The sequence below is a fragment of the Phyllopteryx taeniolatus genome, chromosome 8, assembly GCF_024500385.1.
Source record: "Phyllopteryx taeniolatus isolate TA_2022b chromosome 8, UOR_Ptae_1.2, whole genome shotgun sequence".
NCBI classification, from domain to species: Eukaryota; Metazoa; Chordata; class Actinopteri; order Syngnathiformes; family Syngnathidae; genus Phyllopteryx; species Phyllopteryx taeniolatus.
Genome location: NC_084509.1, coordinates 18,190,147 through 18,205,647, shown reverse-complemented (window position 1 = coordinate 18,205,647; position 15,501 = coordinate 18,190,147). Strand labels below are relative to the sequence as shown.

The window sequence follows — 15,501 nt, the reverse complement described above, 5'->3', positions numbered from 1 at the left end:
ACAGTATTTATTTTATTTTTTTATGGGATAATTTTTCAACTTTCTTTATATTTTAAATGATGTAACAGATAGCTCACAATTTAACTGTTAATGATGGAAAATGTTCTGAGTGTTTTTCAAATAAAATATAAATCTTTACTCTTCGTCTAGTTCGGACACTTGACCAACATAACGAACAAGGTTAGATATTATAGATGAGTCACTTGGTAGAAAGATGGTCAATGATGGTGCTTGTGACTTTCACATTTCATGATAACCACACAATGAAACAACTTAACTGGTTAACACATCAGCATCACAGGATGCTGTATGATTATATTCATTTCAGCATGAGAATTAGCTGATACTATGTATTCGAGGGACATCTGAGCCTCTATTGATAAGACTTATTACTCAGCTCCTTTTTGCAAATTTGCCCTCTTGTTTGGACACCATTGGTCCTGTAGGTAAAAAAACAATGTTCAATATATCATTTTTCTGGTAGGGTGGTAACCACACCCCCTCCGAATAATGGTAGGGGGCCGAGTGACTAAATAGCACCCTTTCAGACAATTGTAAAGTAAAACCATGCACTGAACTCTGCTGATGAGGGAAGTGTATTGAAGAAGTGGAGCATCAGTTTTACGTGACCACATGTGACATTGAAGAGGTGGCGCTTGTTTCGTTACTCTTCTCAAAAGGAGAGAGTCACTTAAATGACAAAACGTAACCTTGACCAGGAGTCAGTTTCAAACACTTGCAGAACATAAACTTTCAGAACAAAGAAGAAGATCACCAACAGTAAGTTCATTGTATTTATTCACACTAGAATATGTGTTGCATTTGTATTGCTTCTTTGGCAAAAAGACAGGTGGGGACAGGTTCAAGTTATAATACACATTGCAATTACACCAATCAGTGGCCACAACTGAGTGTGCAGCAAAGTCATAAGTACAGTGGTCTATTTGCATTAGAAAAGATTGTGTGTTAAAGTACCAAGGGTCATTTCTTTTGAATAAAATATGTTAGTTATACAAATGAAGAAAATATACACACAAATGACAAACCGTGGGGAAAAATTAGAATACATTGCATGCATCCATTTTGTACTGCTTAAGTGCTTTTTTTGGTGTGTTATACTTTTTGCTGCCATTATTCTAAAAAAAAAAAACAACAACAACAATCTACACCTAACCCATTAGTTCAGCGGTTCTCAAACTTTTCACATCAAGTACCATTTAAAAAATACTTAGCTCTCCATGTATCACCTTCAATAAAAAGAATTTCATAAAAAAGTCTGAAAACAAACAGTCCTAAAAAATTAAATGCAACTGTATTGTACTTCAAAGTTTAATACAATTGAACTGTACTTAACAAATGCATCATATTGGAAGAGATAATTTTTTTTTAAGTCACTGTAACATTATGCACGAATTCAACATTTAATCCAGTGATTATTTCATGTAACACTAGAGGGAGCCCCCGTACCACTGGTGGTATCACTACCTTATTTCTTCCATCCACTTTCTATACTGCTTATCCTCATTAGGGTCGCGGGTGTGCTGCAGCCTATCCCAGCTGACTTGGGATGAGAGGCGGGGTACACCCTGGACTGGATATTAGCCAATTGCAGGGCATAGGCGGAGCCACCCCGACGTACCCCACACGCCCATCCGTCTTTTTTCCTCCACTTATCCAAGGTGGGTCGCGGTGACATCAGCTTAAGCAGGGAAGCCCAGACTACATGTAGACTGGTTGACCGAACTCCCATCCACCCTCGAGGATCTGAGGGTGTAGAGCTGGTTCACTGTTCCACGGCCAGGACGAAAACCACTCTGCTCCTCCTGAATCTGAGATTCGACTTCCCGATGGACCCTCCCCTCCAGAACCCCTGAATAAACCTTACCAGGGAGGCCAAGGAATGTGATCCCCTATAGTTGGAACACACCGTCTGGTCCCTCTTGTTAAAAAGGGGGATCACCATCCAGAGGCGAATCTGCGAATCCAGAGGCACTGTCCCTGATGTCCATGCGATGTTGCGGAGACAACCAGGACAGCCTCACAACATATAGCGCCTTTAGGAACTCAGGGTCCCAGTCAGTAAACCACATGCTGAAAGATAGTGCAAGTAATCTCTACAAACACACTTGATGTACACTGCTCACATATGAGTCATTCGTGGCTATTGGTGACTTTTGAGTGTGATAAGAAAGATAAGAAGATATCGCCACAGGTCATAAAACCTACCTTCAAGGGGGACTATTACAACAAAGATAAATGCACAAATAAGACCACCAGGTACAACTGCTGGCTGATGCTGAATTTATTTCGCTTAGCGAGGACTATTGGACTTAAGTGTGTAACCGCAATTATCTTGGGGTAACTGCTCATCTAATCGATGACAAATGTTTATGGATGTGTTTAGTACATTACCTATTGCTGTTCATCGGCACTTCGTTTGCAATATCATTGCAGAATTGTTCAAAATGGCCACTTAGTTCTCACTGGGCCAAGTGTGTCAAACTAATTTTTGTCAGGGGCCACATTGTAGTTAGGACTTCCCTCGGAGGGACGTTATGACTGTGAACCCATATCAATGAATTATCCATCCATCCGTCCATTTTCTGTACCGACTGGTTAACACATTTCTCTCACAGTTCTGAGGACCCGGGTTCAAATCCGGCCTCGCCTGTGTGGAGTTTGCATGTTCTCCCAGTGCCTGCATAGGTTTTCTCCAGGTACTCTGGTTTCCTCCCATATCATAAAACCATGCATGGTAGGTTAATTGGAGACTCTAAATTGCCTGTAGGTGTGAATGTAAGTGCCAATGGTTGTTTGTTTCTATGTGCCCTGCGATTGGCTGGCGACCGGTTCAGGCTGTACCCCGCCTCTCGCCCGAATGAAGCTGGGATAGGCATTTTGTGTCAAAATACTGGGGTCTATTTTAAAGTTATTTTAAATTCTGCAAGCAAGTAATTCATTGATTAATCATGATTAATCACAATTTCAAAGTGTGAGTAATCTTATTCAAAATAATTTATTGACAGCCCTAATTAGTATTATTAATTGGGGGGGATATCGAAGTTTTGTTCTTCAGCCCCCTTAAAATAGGACTATAGCAACGCCCCTGGTGTGAATATTATGATATGTTTACAAGAAAAACATTTACTTTAATTCAAATATTAATAGTCTTTTTATGGGGATGGTAGAGGCAACAATATCCAGGAATGACCCATACACTGCAGGTATTACTGTATCCAAAACGATGACATGAATTTGCTTACTTTTAATGATTAGTAAGCAGATGTATTTGTTTGACAATCTGTTTATTGTTGTGGTTGTACTTTGTAGTGGTGCAGAACTGTACACCTGAGAACAAAACTTGACAAATTCAGTACGATGCATCCATCCATCCATCCATTTTCTTCACCACTTGTCCTCACTGGGGTCGCGGGCGTGCTGGAGCCTATCCCAGGCGGAGTACACCCTGAACTGGTCGCCAGCCAATGCAGTACAGGTCTAAACTATAAACGTGTTGTTAAATATCACAAATGCACAATGAGCATTATTATTCCTATGGAACCTTTTAGTTTTTACAGCTTGTGTAAAAAGGTTTGGGCCTGGGACTGGAAAATTGCCTCAGAGGAATTTACCAAACGAGTGCTTCCAAATAAGCATCTGACCTTCTGTCCTCCTCTCCGTCCTGTCTAAGTAAACCTGCAAGAACCCTTGACTTGTGACAAGTTGGAATGCGACTGCGCTTTTAATCGTCAGCGCGGCTGCTGTTGCGCAGCCAACGACATGTTCCAAATAGAGGATGACACTTTTAAGAGGATGACATCTTTGTGGGGTGACATCAGTATGTTGAAGAACAAAGTGGGCGATTTAACCAGTAAATTGATTGGATCAAATGTACCAAAACTGCGGTTTTATTGATCTGATTATGGCACAGAAGGTTACGATTTCCTCTCTGTTTCCCCTCAGCTGCCATAAAGGTTGCCTTCAAAGCGAATATGGACCCAACACTATTCATTAGTTCTGTTATTAGCTGCTTTGGGCCTTACACTACGGTCACTCTAAATGATGGCAATGGATACAACCCTTCCTTAGGTAGGAAAAACATCTTTCTTATCATTTATTTCTTTATTCATTTTTTTGGATTTCCAGTTTTGTTGCTCCCCTTTCTCTAACTCTTGAGCTTCTCCTGCAGGTTTCTTCCCTGCACCACATGATGGAGTTTATGTCTTCTCCTGCACGGTCTACTCGTTTGTGGAACTGAACCAACGACAAAGTTTTCTCATAGGTCCAGATGATGAAGAATGGGGAGGTGATGACAAGCATTTTGGAGGACAATCGAGAGGAGGGACAAGACAGTGGTACCCAGGTAATTAGTGATATTCATCTAGCATGATGAAAGAAACGTGTTAATTATTCAACTTTTGTGTGTTAGGTGCTTTCTTAGACTCTCACGGTAGAGATACAGAGAGGCGATCAGGTCTACATGGAGCTGGAATGTAAACATCTCGAGTTAAATACCTTTACTGGTTACATTCCGTATGCCTCTGTATGAGATTATTTTTGTGCTCAATCTGAATAAAAATCTGAGTTGCCTCTTTGAGGGTGATAGATACATTTGTGTACTTTTATACGTAGGCATTTACGTTTTTTGCTTGGAATGCCCGCAAAACACAAATTTGGGTAATTAATGAACACAACGTTAGTATAATAGTGTAATAGGTGTGGTACTTTGCCGCCATCTTGTGGCATCTATCGGCAATTAATTGTGCCATAGGGATCGATAAAGTTTAAATGTGAAGTATAGTCCTTTTAAGAGGGTACATACACACTACAGTATTTTGAAGCAGAAAACCAACCATCCCAAAGCAAGTTTGCAGCATTAGTATTGCCTTGTCAGCCTGTGTCAGCCAATCAGCTCCTTACCTAGGTAAGGAGCTGATTGGCTGACACAGGGCAAATGGGGTTACAAACTAGGAATATTCATTTGTAATCCAGGGCAAGGGGTCTCAGTTCCCCACCAGATTCAGTCAGCAGTTTTTGTTTCTGACACTTTTATATTTAATAGAATGTAACAATGACCAATTTACTAAACTGCGTGTGTACTGTACACTGACCGTATAGTTGTTTATTTGGAAGCTGTCGGTCTCAATGTACCCTGTGGCTGTAGGGTATAAAATCAGACTGGATCGGCTTCAGATCACCTGAACTGGGCCAAAATAGCCTTTAAAAGCTATTAAAAATAAATAAATAAATAAAAATAAATGAAGCAGGTCACCTTGACCCATGAAATGTTTTTGATGTAGATAATAATCAAAGGACGATTAAAGTTTTTGTCTGTGCAATTTGCAACAGTGATTTACATAAGGCAGTAAAACAGAGTTACAATTACAGTACCACATACGTAGTCTATGCGCATGTCCCTTTAGCCCATGACCCACCATTTTTTCCCCATATAAAACACTTGTCCTTAGCCTGACCTGTGTTCTGTCATCTGTGGTAGGTTTGCGTGATAGACCTGAACGAATAAGAACTGTATAAGCAGCAGCAGTGTGGATGGATGGTATTTTGTTTACCTGTTATAATTTAGATATGTTTGGATCTAAACATTTGACTATTATTGCTGTTCATCACAGTTACGGTTGTCCTGGTGGGTAAAGGTTATAACGGTGCAACCCAGTGGTGGACGACAGGACCAGGAAGGCCTTCTCTGTCGACTGAAACACTATCATAAGCGCCAACCTTCATTTATAATATTCTCTAAAATGTCTTCCCAACATTTCATTCTCATTTCTCTTGGCTGTACTGCTTTCAGTATATGTCGTATGTAGATTTGGGATTATATGTCCAATCAGATTTCTGCCTCAATGTGCAGCCATGCCAATGTAATCTGCCCAGGGCATTCAGAATCAGTTGTGCTGCCCCATGTAACTTCAATTTCATTAACAATGGCGCTGTTTCATTAATAAATCAGATTTCAAATTGGCATTTTCCCATCCTCTAAATGGTTGGTCAGTGCAAAACTGTTTATAAATAAGGTAAGTCCCCACTGATAGAACGGGTACCAACTGCAGTGTATATTAGCGAGGGGTGTAACAGTATGCCGAAAATCCCATTTTGGTACGTACACTACCTTGCTTTTAACATCATGGTTCAGTTCACATTCAGAACAGCACAACATTTGTGTAAGCACGAACCGATTTCATGGCATTTAAAATGAAACATCGACAGTTTAAATCTTCTCTTCAGGAGAGTGCAACATTAATATTGTGTTTTCTTTTTAGCTCTTGTCGTTTACCTGATATGTTCTGTGTGGGAGCACAAAGAATCCCCCCCTTCATATTACATAACTGTCTCTGCATTTTTATGGATAGTTTTATAATAAAAAGCAGCAGGGGTCTTTTGGTTTTCCACTGTATTTTGTTACAGTGGATCTGGAAAGTTGTCACAGTGCCTCACTTTTTCCACATCTTGTTATGTTACAACCTCATTCCAAAATGGAAACGTTTGCAAATTTATGAAAAATAAAGAGAAAAATGCACATCATTATTCAAAATGTGAAAAAAGTGAAGCGCTGTGAATGCATTCTAGATGCACTGTAAATGCATTTCAAACACAGAGAACCAATCACACATCACACAAATAGATTATTCGGGCTTGGATGAACTGCAATTCCATACAAGTATTTGTAGGTGAAGGCTCTGATTAGAAAAAACAAGTCACATTTAACATTGTTACGTTAAAATGAGTACTTCAGGTTTACCCCCACATTCCCAAAGCATGCGTGTTAGATTCACTGAAGACACTGAATTTCCTGTTGATGTAAATGTGAATGGTTTTCTGTCTCTATGGCCCTGTGATTGAGAGCTGGTCAGTCCAGAGTGTACTCCAACTGTAACCTTATTGGCTCAACCCCCTCATTACTCTTTTTTTTTTTTTTGGTGGGGTAGTGAGGGGGGGGGGGGGGCTGTGTCAGAGAGCGGTGCAAAGACATCTCTGCAATGGAATGTAAGTGGAAAAGACATTTTAACCTTCGAACAGACGCCCACAAACACACACACTTTCAACTCTTGGAAATATTTCCCTTCCAGCACTTTCTGTATTAAAAAAAAAAAAAAAAAAAAAAAAAAAAAAAAGAAGGACAGTCAGTTTTGTTCTCCATTTAGATTAACAAGACATAGTGTGCACGCATTATTACTTCGTTGTTTTTCCAGCTCCCTCATGCGGCCATTCCAAACGATGAGGGATGCGGTGAAAGTATTTGGAGAATTCCCGTAGAGCAACCCGGGACTGCGGGGCTGCTGCCTGTGCTTTGCATAGAGGAGCTCTTCCCAAATAAGGCTGGGCTTTTTAACTGTGCTGATGCAGTGGGAAGCAGTGGCAGGGAGCTGCTAAAGGCCATGCCCTTTTTAGGATGAACTTTCCTTTTTTCCCCTTCCCATCGGGGCCTCCTATTTCCCCTCGATACACCGTCCGTCCACCACACCCACCCTCTCAGATGTTACTGTCATTAAAACGTCTGCCCCTTTTTAGCCAGCATTTTTAAGGAGGGAAGTCCCCACAAAGAAAATCTCCACAGTCCACTTCAGCTGCACAGTCAACCAGCAGAGAACAGATCTATTCCCTCACAGTGAGTATACTTTGAATTTGATTCCTCTGTTGTCAAATTTTATAGCCCACACATTTTCATTGAGATGCAATTAATGACCTTTTGACCTCTTTATCAAATACACAGCTGTACAATGTGACTATTTTCTTAACTGATCTGACTGTTGTATTTTGCCCAGTGTGTTTGCTGTTGAATGCAATTATCCTCTGTTACAAGCAATGTATGTACCTTCTTGGTGTTTACATGAACTTAATGACCTTAATGAAGACGCAGACTAGTAGTTTACATGCGGGGCAAGCAGACATTCACTTATTCAAAAATGCAATTTGGTAATTTCATCTTCCTCTTTAACTTTAAACTGCCGGTGACTACAAAGTAGTTTTGATATAAAATAGTCCTGGAATTACACTGTCAACTACAGTACAGTACTCAGTTTAGACAGACAGCACTGTATTTTAAAACAACTAGAGTACTCTTAACAATGAAATCAAGAAAATGCTCTCCACCAACACAAGTTTTGTCTGCAGTTGGAACAAAGCAGTGAAGAACAAAAAAGCCAACGCTCACGAGCTCAACTGTCAACATTTTAGTGGATTATTACATCCTCTGTTAAACACACTGTGTTCATATCAGATTATCAGGATCTGATTAACTGTGGTGCCTGGGCTGCATGACGCAATGCCCCCAGACTCCCCACAGAGTGCCACTGTTGCCACAGCTGGAAATAATGGTTTCCTGTCCTGGCTGTTGGCAGACTCGACCATGGCAACAGCTAACCACAGCAGGAAAACACAGCTGTATGCGCGGGGGGGGGGGGAAGAGGAAAGAATAGAAAGCGGCAAACGTCCTAGTTGTGGGATGCACCACATTGGGAATTATAAGCAGGCCCTTTAACATACTTACTAAAGCTGTACCACACGCCACTGTACGACTGATGTGCTTTCTGGGATATGTCTAGTATTTGGGGATCCAGCCAGACCGCACCAAAGATTGTTTGAGCAGGTCATCTTGACTTAAGGCCTCGAGCACAAGCATAACAATATCCCTCCCAAGCACGTGCACACACACACACAAAAACACAAAAAGAGATGCTAATTGACTTATTCAACTCCCAAATAAATTGAAGGATCTCAGGTTTCTTTCTTTTTACCCTCTTATGTTCACAAGAGGCTTGTGCCTGCGAGAGTTGCTTGCAGTGTGGCGGAAATATCCACAGAACACAAACCACAGAAACATATTCAACCCTCCTCTTATGTATAAAATGTATAATTCATGCACTTCATATGTTTTTCCCAAATAGTATATTATTATTAATTTGACACACCACAGAGAAGAGTGATGTTAACAACCCTGACAAACTTGAATGTTTAAAAAAAAAAAAAAAAAACATCTGCAAGGATATCAATTGAGGCTTAAAAATGATTTTTTTTAAATAAAATAAAATCAAGTGTCCGCTCTCAAACACTATAGTCGTGTCTGCGTTGAAACCACGCGCCGCTGAACTGTCAACTGTCAATCAAACATTATTTCTACGACATGGACATCTTTCTTTTGCCTACACATAACTACGTTTGAGGCACAAAAATATATCTGCCCAAAGTCTTCGGTAGCGGGAACATACCACACCTTGTCACTGCAGGGCTTTTCATGTCTGTTTTTTTTTTTTCTCTACGCACTTACGGCTGACAACGAGGCGCTCTAAAGCAACCACACCAGTCTGAAGCCGCGGTCCACAAGTTGGCTTTCAAGTCAAAAAATTCTCCCCTCCCTATTTTGCCTTTTTCTGCGTGGCGTGCATCCAACAATGAGGCGCTCTAAAGCGGCCACGTCAGTGGACTATCCAAAGGGAAGATGCATTTTTGGGGTGTAGGCATAGCTAGCTGGCTAACAATACGTCGCAATGGCGCCGGATAACAGCTAATGTGAGCTAAGTTGTAGTTTGTGGCCAAAACTGCTAACGTTGTTATATAGTGGGTGAGGGGCGACCCCTGCTGGATGCCCAAGTGCGTCATCAGCAGAGGTGGGTAGGAATGCGCAACATTTACTCAAGTAGCATTTTGGATTTATTGTACTTGTCAGAGTAGTTTTAATGCAGCATGCGTTTTACTTTTAATCAAGTATTTATGTTAAGAAGAAGCGGTACTTTTACCCTGTTACAATGATCTACATGCCGCTTGCTACTTTTATTTATCAATTGTTGCTTATTTATCTTTTTTTTTTTTCGTGCACAATCTGTTGAGACTTCGACTTCCGCATTGGGCGCTGTTTGCTCCAATACAAGGTAATCGCTAATGACGTATAAATCTAGTTCACTAATCGAATGACACGAGACAGTCACATGACCGCACACAACGTCTTCTATTGGACTTTGCGGGCATATATATATAGCCCACTTCTAAGTTGAGAAAACAGCTTGCGGTAAGTTTCAGATGTTTTTGTTGTTGATTTGGCTGTGCATATTAGCCCACATTAGCCCTATTTTATGGTCATTAGTAACTGTAATACATCAAAACACACACACACGCACACACACACACTGCAAATTCACATTTTATTTAGTTTTAGTTGTATTTTATTTGACATTCATGCTCTGAAAAATCAGACGTTACTCACCATTTACTCAGTACTTGAATAGTTTGAGTAATTTTGAGAGGACTACTTTTTACTTTTACTTGATCTTATTTTCAAGTAACTGTATTCTTACTTGAGTACAATATTTGGCTATTCTACCCACCTCCGGTTATCAGGCGTTCATTTACGCTATGTCTCCACAACTGACTACTACATAGTTCTCAATCATTACAATTGCAATTTAATTCAAACGTGTATATTGTATTTGGAAACAAATCTCTGAATTTCACTTTAAAGGGTCTTTTAGTCTTTGTTTTTAAATGAAAAATTTTATAATCTCAAAATCAAAAGTATAACATTTTATGTAAGACATTGGGGGGGGGGGGTATTTTAAATATTCCCATTTTTTAAAATTGTATTTTTTTATTTCATGTTAAACACGCAGCGGGTTACATTGACCCATGAAGATTTTTACTAGACCACAGAGCAATTAGGAGTCTGAAGCCACTAATTGCAGGCAATGGAGGCAGCATCACCCCTAACCTTTGGTGCGTCATCCCTTACTATTTGAATTTTCAACCTTCCCAGGAACAGGAAGGTGAAGTGACCTGACGTCAAGATGGCAGCAAAGGTTGGATGGTGCAGACACTGACAGCACCTTGATATGGGTTTTGCGCAAAAAGCAATACAGTAGCAATGAAAAGCACTGGCAAGCAAGCATACTCTGCGTGTGTGTGTATGTTGGCAGAGAGCAACAAGTGATGATGGGTCTCTATGACAAAAAAGAAACTTGCAAAGATGGCTGATTGAGAGCTCCCTTTGTACACCACGCTGCCTTAGACGTCAAGTAAGACAAAATGGTGTGCAGTATGGACTCTATGCTGTTAATGTCACTCTACTGAGAAACAGGAGATCCACTTGAGCAGCTGAGCATCTTTGCTTCATTACACGCTTGTGACATGCATGTCAAAGATGTTTGTATGGACGTATATGGTAATTGTATTTGTTGGTATTGTTGTATGAGTACCGTCACGTTTGCATGTTTGAGCTTTCAAATTACAGGTTGAAAAAGAAGATGTTAGCATTTGCTTGTAATGCCTGAAACCCAAATTGAATGCACAATAAATCAGAACTTCACAAAATACTTTGAGGTCTGGGCAATAATCTAATAAAAGTGAATTCTGCTTGTGAATGTTGAGCACACTGCTCCAGGCAAGGTTACACTCGAAAATACAGAACATTGCAGTAATACATCACGCGTATGTAATTTCCACATTTTGTCCCATTTCTAATTCCCGATTTACCTATTCCATGTCACCAGGGAGTTGGCATGGCAAACAAAGGTCCATCCTATGGCATGAGCCGGCAGGTTCAGGATAAGATCGAGAGCAAGTATGACCAGGAGCTGGAACAGATTCTGGTGGAGTGGATCAGCCGCCAGTGTGGATCTGGCGTCGGGAAGCCAGAGTCAGGCAAAACTGGATTCCAGGCCTGGCTGAAAGACGGCTGTGTGAGTGCCCTTCATATATTACTGGATTTTTAGGTGTACCTGCATGTTCCATAAGTAACCCACTTGTGAGGAATATTGACCATAATGATCTTTCTGTCTTTTTACCTCCATATTTTCACTCTGTTACTTGTCACAACCTCCCTTCGGTTCAGGTCCTAAGTGAATTGATCAACAGTCTTTATCCTGGAGACAAACCTGTGAAGAAGATCCAGAGCTCAACCATGGCCTTCAAACAGATGGAGCAGATCTCTCAGTTCCTCAATGCAGCTGAGAAGTATGGTGTCACCAAGACTGACATGTTCCAGACTGTGGACCTCTGGGAAGGTTAGATGGGTTTGCTTTCACTTCTCCGTTACTGTAAACACTGCTACAGGGCTCACAACCTTTTAACGTTTTATTTGTTAAAGTATGAAAATGGAATGGAACCGCTACACTCCAACGCAATATGTGATCCTATATTTTCCCCATAGGAAATTATGGTAATTGAGTGAATCCACTCCAAGGTCAAACTGCCACCATCAATTGCTTTTCAACAATTCTTAGCTGTCGTGATACAATATAGTAACATTTATTCAGCACAGTACAGTACAATATCGTATAGTATATTATGGTATAGTATAAGTAAGCACTGTTAATGCTCTGGGGCACTTCCAATAAAGAGTTGCAACCATGCTCAAAAGTTGAATATGCATCACTAGGATGGGTTGCTCCATGTAATTATGCTACTGATGAGCAACATATGCTCAGATAGCCACCACCCAATGCAATAAATACAAGGTGTGACGTACAGGATAACGGAGCAAAGGGGCACAACAAAGCAGGCCAAAAAGTGGGGGGCTCGTGCTGTATGTACTCACCTTAAATTTGATAACGAATGACTGATGTCTCACAAAATTTGCTGACGTCTCACAAGATATGCGGAGGCTTTGTGTGCAGTGGCTTTTGTTTTCTTGAGGATTTTGAATTGTAAGACTCGACTGTACACTTAGAGCCATATGTAACAGAGGAAATCGTGGTGGTGTTTGTGTGCAGGTAAGGACCTGGCAGCAGTGCAGAGGACCCTGTCAGCTCTTGGCAGCTTGGCCGTTACCAAGGATGAGGGCACATACCAGGGTGACCCAAACTGGTTCTTCAAGTGAGTCTCTTTGTAATATTATTCATCAATTTTACATCCTCAAGAAGTAGTAATGTTCATTTTTATGTTCATATGTGCCTTGCAGGAAAGCACAGGAGAACAAGCGAGAATTTTCAGATGATCAGATCAAGGCGGGCAAAAATGTGATTGGTCTCCAGATGGGGTCGAACAAGGGAGCCAGTCAGGAAGGCATGAGCTACGGAAGGCAAAGACAAATTCTCTAAAATCCCCGAGCAATAGAAATTACACCAACCTGATGCCCATTGCACCATCAGAGAGCCAGTGTTTACTAGCCTTTGGTAAAAAGGTTCTACAAAAAATCTTTCCAATTCAATAACCCCTTGCTGCTTCATAGCATATCTACTTTCTAATTAACTACCACAAGTCTCGACTCTTGACACAAACCACTGCTAACTTTCGCAGAGCCTCACCTTGCGCTGTTCTGTAACTCAGTTTATAAAGTTCAGTTATATTCTGTTTATAAAAAGCAGTCAATGTAAAAATGACATACTGCTAGGGGGGAGGGATCAGATGATGTGACAAACTGAGTTGTTGAGTTCTGCAACATTATTGCAAATTTCATTGTATAGAATTATCTTGGATTTGGTCTCAAGAAGAAAAACGTTACCAACGATACTGTGTATGGCAACACTATCGTCATGGGGAAATTTCTATATTACTTAGAAAAAAAGGATCCATACCTCCCACTATCTATGCCTGCTGTATCAGCATTAATATGTTTTGTACATTTTCATATTAAATAATGACTTGGAAGTACATGTGTGCAAAAGCTGTGTGATTTGTGCAACACCAAGGGTAGATTGGTAGCATCTGCCACAAAGGGCTAATTATTTAGGTTGTTGTTTTTTTGAATGAACATTTATGCACAAAACAAGAAAATTTGACAAGCACAAAAAAAGTATGGGATAAGGGGCAATAACAAAACAAGTAAAAAAAAAAACAAATAAAAACAAACCAACCTTGGGGAGGCACAAAACAGGTCAAAGAATATATTGTACAAAACAAAGGACGAGGTGGTGGATCATGTTGTGCTAGGGGAGTAGGAACATTGGAGGGTACAGAAGTCTTTGTGGAAAGAAAAGATCAAGAAAAAAGTAAAAGAACAAAAAATAAAATTAATAATGGATAAATTGCATGAATTTGGATGCATGCTATTATATTTGGTGATGTATTTTATGGAAGCTGTGAGTTTTTCTAAATTTGAATCTTGTGTAATTAGGTTACACCAATGTTTTAGAAATGATTTGTACAATCTTTCCAATTATTTTTTGAAGCCCATTAGGTGCATTTATTTGCAGCGAAGTGCATTGTGTATTATCCAGAGGTGGGTAGAGTAGCCAAATTAGTTTAGAATATGACAAGTAAAACGTCATCCAAATATTTACCTAAGAGTAAGATAGTATACTCAATTGGGAAAAAAACTCAAGTAATGAGTAAGTTGTAACTTCAGATAATTTTTTTTTTTAAATCAAGAGCATGAACATCAAATTAAAGTTTAAAAAAAAAACTATACATGGGAGTCTATACTATACTATACATTAGGCCCCACTGAAACATTATTTGCTGTATTCGCTTAAATTACTTCATAAAGAAGCTGTTTGCTGGAGAGACTTATTGTGTGTGTACGTGCGACACCATTCGGATAGGGTTAATTTTTTATCCCCCGCCCCCAACCCTCAAAATGAGTCGTTTTGATTGGCTATATTGGCTAGGTTATGTGCGCGGTCATGTTACTGCCTTGTGTCGTCCGATTGGTGAATTGGAGTCAAATGACATTAGTGATGCCGTTTGACTGGCGCAATGGGCGCCCAATGCGGAAGTCGAAAATGGAGTCTAAAAAGAGACGCGCACACGCAAGAACGAAGAAATAAAATTAGCGAACGTCATGTTGATCATTGTAACGGAGTAAAAGTATTGATCCTTCACTTAAGTAAAAAGTACGGTGCATTTAAAATACACTGACAAGTAACAGTTTATGGAAAATGTTGAGTACACGTAACGAAGTAAATGTAGCGCATTACTAGTATCTTGTTTTCAGTTAACTGTATTTTAGACGTGGAAGACAGTGAAAACGTGGATACAAATTGTTTGCTCGTTATGCATTTGAAGGTCTGAAGTCCATTTGTCTATTGGTAATGAAGTGGTGCTTTGGTAGTTCTTTGCAGTGGTGAAGTGCACAGCAAAATTCAGTATAAAACAACAAAAACAACCATGTTTTTCCATCCCATTATCATAATAATAGTTTGTGGTTTAAAAATGATTATATATCTGTTAAATATATTCTAGAAGTTATCATTTATTTGCTTAGCTTGCATTAGTATTATGGACGATTTTAGATGTCTCGCCTTCGAAAAGATGACTCAGCATCATCCGATGGAAGGGCGCCTGGACCAAGGACGTGATTGGATGTGGTCGGGGACGTGACAGGTGTTGGTCCAATGTTTTGTGTTGTGTCTTATTGTTTAGAACATTATGTCTGGGAAAAACCCTCCTATTTTCAAATAAATGCAGGAGCGACGGGAGAGATTGGTTAGAGCGTGTTGAGAGGCTGTGATCTGAACAATCTCCCATACGCCCTCCTCATGAGAAAAAGAAACCAGCGTCTTCATTCCTTTTGTGTCTATTTTTTATAATGTTGGGTAAGATAAATCCAACAATATC

The 15,501-nt window shown here is 40.1% G+C and overlaps 1 protein-coding gene and 1 long non-coding RNA gene across 3 annotated transcripts; both read left to right on the top strand.

Moving 5' to 3' along the window:
• Positions 1-653: 653 nt before the first annotated feature.
• LOC133481796 (uncharacterized) lies at positions 654-4,357 on the top strand. Its single transcript, XR_009789614.1, has 3 exons — positions 654-780; positions 3,964-4,089; positions 4,190-4,357. It is a non-coding gene; the product is annotated as an uncharacterized LOC133481796 (long non-coding RNA).
• Positions 4,358-7,458: 3,101 nt separating this feature from the next.
• Positions 7,459-13,596, top strand: tagln (transgelin). Of its 2 annotated transcripts, XM_061781539.1 has the most exons (6): positions 7,463-7,624; positions 10,763-10,805; positions 11,496-11,684; positions 11,837-12,008; positions 12,717-12,819; positions 12,905-13,596. In XM_061781539.1, the coding sequence occupies exons 2-6, from the start codon at positions 10,794-10,796 to the stop codon at positions 13,041-13,043; spliced, it is 615 nt and encodes a 204-aa protein (XP_061637523.1). In that variant the 5' UTR covers positions 7,463-7,624; positions 10,763-10,793; the 3' UTR covers positions 13,044-13,596. The 2 variants fall into 2 exon arrangements, with proteins under 2 accessions (XP_061637524.1, XP_061637523.1); XM_061781540.1 differs by lacking the exon at positions 10,763-10,805 and having other exon boundaries at positions 7,459-7,624.
• Positions 13,597-15,501: the final 1,905 nt, after the last annotated feature.

What these genes read in the sequence shown, in the direction of transcription:
- tagln (XM_061781539.1), top strand. An exon ending in CCTGGCTGAAAGACGGCTGT is followed by an intron (nt 11,685 to 11,836) that starts GTGAGTGCCCTT and finishes CCTTCGGTTCAG; the next exon opens with GTCCTAAGTGAATTGATCAA. An exon ending in GACCCAAACTGGTTCTTCAA is followed by an intron (nt 12,820 to 12,904) that starts GTGAGTCTCTTT and finishes TGTGCCTTGCAG; the next exon opens with GAAAGCACAGGAGAACAAGC.